We start from the raw sequence: 11,020 nt of genomic DNA, 5'->3' as shown, positions 1-11,020 counted from the left end.
AAAAAAAAAAAAAAAAAAAAAAAAAAAAAAAAAAGAAGTAACATCTTGGACCAGAGAAGAGAAGTTCATAGCTCTGGTAGGACATTCCCTTAGGGAAACAGAGCAGAGCTCAGCTGTTGCAGCTCTCCAGGAGAAGAGCAGGATCCCTATATAGTACACCCCAACTTTGGGTAGCCTGGCTTCCCAAAAAGTCAGGACACCTTTCCCTTGAGAGCTGAGCTATCCTATTGCGGCTCTACCCCTCCAGAGCTGTCCTATTGCGGCTGTAAGTATAGCCTGGCTTCCTGATAAGTTGGGATATCTTTGCAGCTCCAGAGGTGTGACACACACACTCCCTACACCCTGAGCTTCCTTACACTAGGAGGCCTTACTTTTATAATTAGAAAAAAAATAGTAAGCACTATTTAATATAAAGGAAACCTAAGGAGACAAAACCGTTGTTATGAAATGGGGCTTTGGATGTATTGAAAGGATGAAGTTGTCATTCAATGACAGAGAATATGCTTGTGTCAAACGTACTAAGTGTGGTGATGAATGAGATGTAAGGGCCCTGGGTTCAAACCCCAGCCCTGTGGCTTGTTAGTCATGTGACCTTAGGCAAGGTCCTTATCTGGTCATTAACAGGTTTTCAGCTCAGACACTCCATCTACAAAGTGGCGATAATAGTACCTTCTTTATAGATATATTGGGGATCAAAATGAGATGCCACACACTAAGCCTTCAAGGCCATGCCTGCCACAGGCCTGCAGACTCGTTGGCTAATGTGAATGCTTAAATTCTTTCCCATTTCCAGGCATGGGGACACATGCCCATGAAACCAGTTACTCCAGAAGCTGAAGCAGGAGGACTGTGAGTTTAAGGCCAGCTTGGAGTACATAGTAAGTTTCAGACAAAGCTAGACTATACAGCAATACCATGCTTCAAAAAAGAGAAGGCATTCTGATCCACCATTCAGGAGGGGGGTCAAAGAATCATCCACTGAAGACTCTGATCCAGTAAGACACTCTGGGGTGACATACACTAGGACATTCCCATTATTGATGATGGCCCTGTTGGCTATCAGTAGCCTTGGACACTAGGGCCTGCCCTGAAGGGGCTTCTCACTAAAGAAGATCACATCTCTCTGTCGCTGCCCTCCACCTGCTCATTGGAGCCAGATGAGCGACCCCAAACCTCTTCCACACAGCACAGCATCTGGGTACACTGCTCACCACCATGAGCCAGAAGGTATGGACTTGCACCCTCTACATACAATTTTTGGTAGTGCAAGGAGAGCCCAGAAAGTTTCATTTCATTTTCTGAGACAGGGCCATATTGCCTTTGGAAAGAGGATGGGGGGTGGAGGGGCAGGATGGAGAAAATCCTCAGTGTTGCAAAGCAAAAGCAACACCACCAGGTGTGAGAACAAGTGGTCCCGGCACATGTTCCAACACTAACTGGAGCTGTGGAGAAAACATTTCAACTCCCCCAGCCCAGGTCTGGTCAGCCATAAAGAACAAGAATAAATCCACTTCCTTCTTTCTTTCCTTCTTTCCTTCTTCCTTTCTTTCTTAACATTTTCTTTTAAGACAGCTTCTTGCTAAGTTGCCCTGTCTGGTAGTGATTCTGCAATTCTCGGGCCCCACCAAATAGCTAACCAGGCCCAGCTTTTTTCCTGTTTCAGACAGAGTGCCATCATGTAGCCCAGGCTGGCCCACCCTTGAGATCCTCCTGCCTCAGTCTCCCTAGCGGTGGAGTCACAGGTGTGTGCCACCACATCTGCCAATGTAAATCATGTCTTGGGAGATTCCTGTAAGCCAGGGAAGCCAAAATTGCTCTTTCCCATTTAATCATTATCACAGCTGTACTCACTTTCCTGATAATGAACAGGACCCTCAAAGTTAAGACAATAAACCCATGGTCACAGGGCTGCTGGGCACCAGTGGCAGAGTCTGAACCAGAGTCTTATCTTTAAACCCCTTTGCTATTATCACATACAAGCCTTTTACATTAATGAGGGTAGTGTTGAATATGAAATGCCAACAGTCTGGACTTAAGCAAATTTCAAGAATCTCCCCGGCTGGACGGGTGTTGTCACACACCTCCAATCCCAGCACTCAGGAGGCAGAGGTAGGTGGATTTCTGTAGGTCTGAGGCCGGATAGTCTACAGAGCAAGTTCCAGACAGCCAAGGCTACACAAAGAAACCAAACCCTGTGTAGGCACAAGGACCCATTTCCTGGCAGTTGAACATGAACTCCAGTTAAGGTAGGTGGCTAGGAGGAGAAGAGGCAGAGAACTTCTCCAGACACTAAGATGGGGTGAGAGCTGCACCTCAACATCAACACATTCATGATTCATTCATGTGATTGATTTCTTTGCATAAAGATGAAGGTGCTGTCTGGGACTCAACCCAGACCCAGCCCAGAGTACATCTAGAGCCCCACCTTCATGGGATCACCATCAGCAACACATAGAAGGAAATAAGGCTCACTGGGATGATAAAACAAACTGAGACAGGAAATAAAAAGCCTTTTCAGGCCAGGGATGCAACTCAGTTTGTAGAGTCCTTGCCTAGCACACACAAAGGTCAGGTTCATATCCCAGAACCACAAAGACTTCGTGTAGTAGCAAGTGCCTGTAATCCTGACACTCAGGCTTACACAAGACCATGTCCCAAAGAAGAAAAGGAGGAAGGGGAGGAGAGAAAAAAGAGAGAAAGGGTAGAGGATGGGGAGGAAGAAGGGGAAAAAAAGAGGACAGAAGAGGAGAAGGGCTGGAGAGAAAGCTCAGGAGGTAAGGTGCTGTCCCTGAAAGCATGAGAATCTGAGTTCAATCCCCAGGACAAAAACACAGGCATGGTGGTGTGTGTTTATAATCTCGGGGCTGAGGAGGTAGAGGCAGATCCCTGGGGATCACACAAGCCAGTCTAGCCTACTTGATGAGTCCAGACCCTGTCTCAAGGAAAACTTAAGGTGGATGATACCCAAGGAACAAAGCACGAGGTATGGTTGACGACTGCTCTCCACATATGTGTATATACCCGCTTGTACACTCGCGTGCCTTGTGCCCTGTACACACATGAACACGCATGTGCACACAAAAAGAAAAAGAAAAAATGCCTTTTCCATTCAAGTTTCTCCTCTTCCCACTACCAATCCCACCTTTAGGAAGGCTCTACACGTGCTGGGCAGTGGTGCGCACGCCTTTAATCCCAGAACCGGAGAGGCAGAGGCAGATGGACCTCTGAGGTCAAGGACAGCCCGGTCGACAGAGACAGCTTTAGGACTGCCAGGACTGCACAGAGAGACTAAGTCACGTACTCAAGGTCAAGTATTATGGCAGAATGTGCGACTCTGTGTCTCAGAAATCATGCCCTATCACTTCCGAGGTCGGATAAGAAAAGTGAGATAGCTTCTTCGGGTTTCCTTGGGATGCTTGTCCCTTCGCCCAGCTACTAATGCTGTGCAGAAGCATACACCAGTGCACAGGAGAGGGCATGAATAGCCATAGGAGAGGAGCCATGTGCGACACCAAGCCAACAGCCAGCAGCAAGTGCCAGACATAAGCAATGGAGCCAGCGGGTAATTCACCTCTAAGCCTTAAATCACCCAGATGACACTAGATAGCAAAGATATGAGCGTTCCCCAATGAGCCCTGTCCAAATTGCAGATTCATGGGCAAAATAAATGTCAGCATTGTTGTAAGCTATACACTTCTGGTGGCTTAATATGCTGTGTTGTATCACTAGAGGAGCAGCAGAGCCTGAATTTGAACTGAACAGGCTGGCTCTAGAGCTCTTTCTGCAGCAGGCCCTGCTACCTAAGAGGCAATGCAGAGGAAGGGGCTAGAGACAGAGGTCAGAGGTCAGAGGTCAGAAGCAGACCTCACTTCAGTCATTAGCCCCTCATCCATCAAATGTTTCTGGGGTTTGTTGTTGGTTTGTTCGGTTTGGATCTGGTTTGTTTATTTTCCAGTCCCTGCCATGTTCTGTGTTCTCTGCTAGTTCTGAGGTTTGGGTGAATAGATTGACATGCCCATGCTAGCTAGCGATGGGAAGGGAGCAGGCAGGAATGGAGAGCAGATCGGTGTTATTCAAAGGAAACTACATGGCCAGGGAGGCTTGTTTCAGTGGGGTAACCCCGGGTGGCCTCTCTGGAGGGGAGATGGTAAGGATGAGACAGACACAAAGAGCAAAAGGGATAACAAGCATTGTCAAGAACAAACCCAGGCTTCGGTTCCAGCTCCATCACTTCCTAGCTGTGATCCTGGGGAACAGCAATGAGATGCTGCTTCTTAGGACTGTCGTCCCCACAGGTAGGGGTTGTTCCTGGGAATAAACGCGTTAACATGTGGAGCATATGGCCTGGAGCCTGGCACAGGAAGAGCTATATAAATACCAATGACCACAGTTTGAATTCTGCGGAGACCAAGACACCAGTAGGGGGGAGCCTACGGCCTGAGAGACCACTTTGGTTCCTGTCAAAACTATACTAACAAAAACTAACGCGGAAGAGTGCACGCAAGGGGGTCAGAGAGTCTGCCTCCTGCTGCACAGAGAGCAAGAAGTAGAGCAGAGGAAAAAGGAACACATGCCGCCCCAAAGGAAGCTGACACAGGCCCTTCCACCTACCCCTGCAGCCATTCTGGGTTATCCCTCGACCAACGTGTATGTCCAACATGCACCCCCACCCTCAACCCCTACAGAACTCAGGAAGTGGAGCTGGAGGCTGGACTCTCATCTCTCTCCAGGTGCCACACTAAAGGTAGTGGACACCATCAAGGCAGGGGGCTGGGGAGGCGAGGTAAGAAAGCCTGGTGAGAGTGCAGGGGAGAAGCTTTCAGAGCTTCTGGAAGGGCAGAAACCCTGTTAGGGTAATGTATTGCCTGCCATCACACTCTCCAGGACCCTGGAGAGCACCCAGAACGCTGCTGGTGCCTATAGCCAAACAAAGGGGACCCAAAACAAGCACAGTGCTTACAGAGACATACCAGGAGTTACAGAGATGGCTACACAATGATCCAACAGCAAGACCTCCAGGTCACACAATGGCACCCAGCACAAGCGTGTACACACACACACACACACACACACACACACACAAACTCAGTCCTCCTGTCTGCCTGCCACTCTCTCCTGACTCTGGTTCGCTTCCAGCTACTGACCCTGGTCCTGCAGGCTCCCCATGCCTGATGCCATCTGCTGATCCAGACCTGGTAGATTTCAGCCAGCCCTGCATAAGCCAGGAAGGAGGCTATCCTGTATCTAAATCAGAGACAGGAGGAGAAGTGACCTGGTCACAGGAGAAAGGTACAAATCTAGAACCAGAGTCTGGGCAAAACCAGGGTTGTCAGCACAGTCTCTGTCATAGGCTGGCTTTGGTATTCCACACGCCCTCGAAGCCCTGTGATTGCTTTGCAACATGAGCAGATGGGCAGGAAAACCCTTACGCACATCTGGGTGTCTAAAGGAGTTATAGTAAACATACATACAAAGGACAAAATGACAGGTAAGCGCAGGCATGAAACAGAACTTCCCACTGGCGAGAGATCAAAGCACCGAGAAGGTGAGGAATAGATGGATATGGTGGCATTACAGCTTTTTAACTAAACTTATTAGAACAAAGGCCACCCTCAATTGTCGAGGTCTGACTTGTCGCTAAATGACTGCTGAACCTTCCCAGCTTCTGTGGGGTGTGACCTTGCCTGTAGACAGAGAGATGGAGGCAGTGACCTTTGTAATGCCAGCCTGAGCCGTCTGTGCATGAGAAGGAGGCAGCTGGATACCTCCCTACAGCACGACCTCTCCTGGAGGGAGTGCCACGTTGCTTGGAGATGGGAGAGGGTAGGGCAACGAGGACCACCTGGTACCATGGCAACAGGCCCTGGCTAAGGCACAGCCACAACTTCTTTAACGGATCATGACAGGACCTAAGTGTTTGCAGATGGCACCCCCCTGTCAGAGAGGGAGTGATAGCCCAAGAGGAGCAGCAAGTGCCTGGGGAAAGAAAGAGAGGAGGCTGGAGGGGGTCAGACCCTGGCATGTGAAGCCTGCTTGGCTCAGGCTCTAGGACTCCCCAAGAAACCTTCGCCCACTTCTTCCCTCCACTACCACCACCATCTCTCTCCCTCAGGGTTCAGCCTGTGCTATGTCCCAGACACCTCTAACTCCAGGTACCAGGTACCAACTCACTCCCAGCCTTGTCCCCAGAATTTTGGCTCCCTCCTGCCAGTCTGCTATGTCTTCTATCCTGCTCTTCAGTTTCTCTGGCGTCCCCCACCCCCTGCCCTGTCCTTTCCTGACTACAACCCAGACCAGTGCCCACGACCATCTGCCAGCTCCAAACGCCAGCACCCCCCCCACTCCTCCTTCAGGCACCTGCTTCCAAGCTGCTGTTCTCCCATCCTCCCCTGCCCACTTTGGGGTGCCTGCACCCTCCTGGGTATCTTTGGCTCCAGTTCTCAGGCTGTGAACCAGATCTATCCAGGCCTGGGGAACTGGGCCACAGCTCTAGAGGCATCAACCAGCACAGAAGTTTGACCCTTGAGCCTCAGATTCCACAACCAGGAAGTGTCTTGGGGTTGTCTATGCAGAATCCACCTCCACAGGAGGGAGTGAGAATCTACACCACCAGGACCTGCTGCCTTCCCAACTGCTCAAAACTTTTCCACCAGTGGTGCCCTTAGCCAAATACCCCAGAATCCAATCAAGAGCCAGAGAGCATGGTGTGTGCCTGTAATCCCAGCATTGGGGGTGGGGGTACAGTAGAAGGATTAGGAGACTCCAAGGCCAAACTGGCTTACATGAGAGTGCCTCAAAAAATTTTTTTTCAATTTCAGCAAAGTCAAGCACAGTGGTGTTCATCTATAATCTCACTAGTGGCACGTGTCTTTAATCCCAGTACTCGGAAAGCTTGCCTGATCTACACAGTGAGTCCAGGACTGTTACACAGAGAAACCCTGTCTTGAAAAACAAAAAACAAAACAAAAAAATCCCTAGATAAGGAAATTGAGGCTTTAGAAAAAAAAACTAGATTACCCCACCTCCTTCTCCAGCCACCTCACTAGTGACCAGTCACGCCCCCGCCCCAGATCAGAAGCATCACAAATCAGAGCTGAGCGATGCCCAAGCTCTCTCTGCAGAAGTGCTGTGGGTCCCCACAGAAAGCCACTTGACTTCACTTGTGTGTAATCTGGAAGCATAAGGGAGTTAATGGCCCTGGAGCCACCCTTGGGGGAAGGGGAACTGCAAATGGCTTCTCTCCCCAACAGAGCAGTGCTGAAATACAGCCCTCAGGCTTCTCGGGAGACCGGGGGAGAGAAGTAGCAGATGGTCAGAAAGGCCTCTCTGCATTACTCCCCTTTCTCTCCCCTTTCTCTTCTGCACACCCCCTTCCTATTGGCCTGAAGTCACTCAAGTAGACACTGCGGGTAAGCCTGTCTCCTAGCGTGGGAGATGGAACAGCAATTCACACCCAGGTCTCAGTGTCAACCAATTGTCCCCAAAAATGTCACCAAAGAGAGTAGTTAAGCCTGTGGCCATTGCCACCCTTCCAGGCCCCTTTTCCTTTAAAGTTCCCAATCATTCTGAACCTCTGCAACTCAGCCACGCTTGATCAGACTTCTTTGCTTGTTTGTTGCCTGCTTTGGAGAATTTTGGGTTTGATATTGAGTTTTGGTTTGTGGCTTCTGAGATAGGGTCTCACTTTGTAGCCCAAGCTTGCTTGGAACTCATGGCAATGCCCCTGTCTCAGCCTTCTGAGGGCTGGGATTACAGGTATAAGCCACCACATCTCAAAGGGGATCATGGGAAAGAGTGGAAGGCTATGGAGGTGACCCTCACAGGAGGTCACAGAGACCACGTCCTGTTGAACTAGGACATCCTGAGCTGACATAGTGTCCCGTAGTTGTGCCCTGGCCCTTCCCAAGGGTAACATCTGCCCCTACCCAAAAAACAGCAACCACAACGGGTCTTGGCTTCAACCTGCCATCCCATCCCAGGCCCCAACATCCCCCAACTCCTCAACATCTAGTGAGGGAGGAGGGACCTGAAGTAGCTTCCAGAAACCTGAGCAGACACATCCAGCAGATATCCACTCCTAGAACTGGGCAACCCAGAGCCCTTGCTTCGAGGTGATGTCACAGCCTCTCCCAAGTCCTGCCCAAGTCCTAAGGGAAATCACTGCCCCAGACCTCACAGGCCCTGAGTCACTCCCAGCCTCCAGGCAGCTGTGCGAGCTTTCTGTTTATTCCTCGCCCACAGCAGGAGGAACAGAGGGGAGGAGAGCCTTCTTCTCCAAGGGAAACTGAGACAGGGCTCAAAGGACAGCCCTAGAGTCAAAACGCATGCCCCAATACCAGCCCAGGACTATTCTAGTAATCCCTTTAGAGACGACCCTGATGGGGGCCTGTTTAACAGAAACTGCTCCCTGAATTCAAAGCCAAACCCCAACAGCATGTAAATGCCCTTCAGATTTGGTAAGGGTGAAAGACAGCTATAGAGGAAAGCTATAAAGTAAAGTGCCCCTTACCAGCTTCCAAGTCCAGACATAACAAGTGTGGGCAAAACCAAAGCGCAATCTACAGAATTTCTCTGTCCTGTAAACAGGACCCCCAAGGATGGTTGGCACTGCCACACCTACCCAAGGCCTCTAGAAATGAACATCAGGCTGCAGGCTGGCATTTATGCACAGGTTCATAAAAGTCTCTGGACCAGCAATTCCAATCCTACCTCCTCTCCCTGGAACAAGCACAAGCTGGCTTGAGAACAGACAGGCTGGGGCTTCTGCCCTTGCCAGTGACAACAACAAGTCCCTTCAACACCCAACCAGCAGCCTAGCTTCAGGGTCCTCTTGGGGTTCCTCGCTTCTTTCCTGCTACTGCCACCTGTAAACACCCACGTCTGACCTCCATCTCGGTCAGTCGTCTCTCAACAGACTCCAACAGGGTGCTGACCAATCTCTCTCTCTCTCTCTCTCTCTCTCTCTCTCTCTCTCTCTCTCTCACACACACACACACACACACACACACACACACACACACACACACGCCCCTCTTAGCGGTGTGAGTGCAGTGCCGCACCCGCACACCTAGCAAGGATTTCTAAGAACCGTCACCCTACCTCCCAAACAGAATCCAGTGAGCCCAACTGCTCGGTGCGATAGGCGCACGGAGCTCACCGGAGCCATCCGTGTTTTGCCAACACACGCATCCACTCTCACAGCATCCACTCCAGTTCCACGCTCAGTCACACCCAGGACTCGCGTCCAGATGTACGCCGGCTGTGGAATTACATTACAAGCCAGCCCCGAGCCACTGACCTTACCACACTCCTGACGTGGACAGAATGTCAACAGTCAGTCCTCTGCCTGCTCACCAAACGCGCGCGCTGGCCGGCGCAGCGTCCACTGCTCTCCATCCGGACCTAGCCCCCTCCTCCTCGGCGCGGGGTTCCCTCGAAGCCCGCCCAGTCGCGTGCACCGTCACCACTGCGCGCACACGCGCACACCGGGCGGGCACAAAGCTGTACTCCGCCGGCCTCCCGCAGCCGCTCGCACACCTGGCGGGCGCGCCTCCGCTTCCAGAGCGCGCGTACGCAGCCGCTGCCCGTGCCCGCTAGAGCCCGCGCTCCCGCCCCTCGGATCTGGGTCCCCGGCGGCGCCCACCGCGCAGCTGCGTGAAACCGGGAGGGAGGCGGGCCGTCAAAGGCACCAAGGTTAGGGTACGGCGGGTCCTGAGTGTCGAGAGCCCAGGGGGATGTTCGCGTCCCGCCCGCCAGGGGACTGCCCCAGGAAGCTCCTCCTGAACAAAGGCATGGGTGGAGCAGGCCCTAGGGACCCGGGGGACAGAAAAAGGGAGAAACCCCACCTGCCCGAAAGGTTCCTGCAGGACAGCCCGAATGCACAACACTGGGAGACCTAGACGCGGAAAGACCTGAAAAGGCTCTCCGAAAAAGAGTGCTATTGGAACTTGGAAGTAGGGGACCCTCGAGGACTGCCGAAAATCCCGAAGCTGGCCCCTGCCTGGGACCTGGTAACCTACAGCTTTGGTTCACTCTGCTGACACCATCCCGTCTTCCAACAAACCAAAGATGCTCCTAAACTTGAAGGCGTTGAGGGAACGATGTTCCAGGCTTTCTCTGTAACCCCACAGCAAGCAGCCTCTACCACACATCCACTAATGGGAAGCTCATTCCCCAGAGGCAGCACTCAGGCAGCTTAAGCCCTAAAATGCCCTTTATTTGCACAGAAATCTTCCTCACTCCTATCCATCGGTCACAGCTCATTCTGTTCTGGCCACAATGTTCTGTTTCTAGAACATACCTCGCACTCGCTGTTTCCGTGTGTCCCGCGCCCTACCACCACCACCCCGCCCCCAACGCCCTCACCGGCACCTTCTCCATATGGTTGTCCCTTTGTGCAGTCCAAGTCAGCGTCCCACCTCTTTCCACATCCCCCCACAGGTCGCTCATCATTTCCATGCCCTATTTTAGACTTCTTAGCAATCTGATCGGTTTGACAAACTCTCATTTCCATGTTTGCGTGCTGATGGTTGGCCTCTCCCGCTGGAGTGTGTGTCCCATGCAGGCAGGACCCTTACCTGGACCGCTCTAACTCCAGGACCTGACCAAGGGCATAATCATAACGGTCATAGGTGGAAGGGAAAGAGGAAGGCAGGAATGGACTGGTCGCAGTCTGGGTCCTGAAATGCTAACGGCCGGGCATTGGAGAACAGGCCCTGGCATGGAATCCAGCAGAGGAAAGGAGATGTCCCTGTCAGTGGAATCGACAGACAGCCTTAGAACAAAGGACACTTTCCACACTTTAGATCCTGCCCTGAGCACTACAACCCTGATTCCAGTGTTAGACAGCAAAAACGGTTTAGTAGCAACACCAGCCCTCACCAGAGTTTGACTGATACTCAGGACACACATGGTATAAGGAAAGAATCTGTACCGAAAATTGTCCCCCGACCTTCACATGCATGGCATGGCATGAGAGAGAGAGAGAGAGAGAGAGAGAGAGAGAGAGAGAGAGAGAGAG

General features: G+C 51.6%; 1 protein-coding gene across 5 annotated transcripts in view; it reads right to left on the bottom strand.

Moving 5' to 3' along the window:
* The window catches only part of Rap1gap2 (RAP1 GTPase activating protein 2), a 227,198-nt gene that overhangs the window by 197,942 nt on the left and 18,236 nt on the right, over positions 1–11,020 (bottom strand). Inside the window, exon 1 of one of the 5 annotated variants that reach the window (XM_005349570.2) lies at positions 9,299–9,498. The exons of 1 other annotated variant lie outside the window; for it this stretch is intronic. Coding sequence is in view for 1 of the 4 variants with exons in the window: in XM_026780925.1 (XP_026636726.1) it covers positions 4,206–4,228 (23 nt within the window). In the remaining 3 variants the exon portion in view is untranslated. Of the gene's footprint in view, positions 1–4,205; positions 4,244–9,099; positions 9,167–9,298; positions 9,499–11,020 lie in introns of those variants that run through there. 3 more of the 5 variants (XM_013347349.2, XM_026780927.1, XM_026780925.1) reach the window with 3 other exon arrangements.

This window comes from Microtus ochrogaster, chromosome 7 (assembly GCF_000317375.1).
Source record: "Microtus ochrogaster isolate Prairie Vole_2 chromosome 7, MicOch1.0, whole genome shotgun sequence".
Lineage (NCBI taxonomy): Eukaryota > Metazoa > Chordata > Mammalia > Rodentia > Cricetidae > Microtus > Microtus ochrogaster.
The sequence above is the reverse complement of the archived record's forward strand: the minus strand, read 5'-3'. Positions and strand labels throughout refer to the sequence as shown.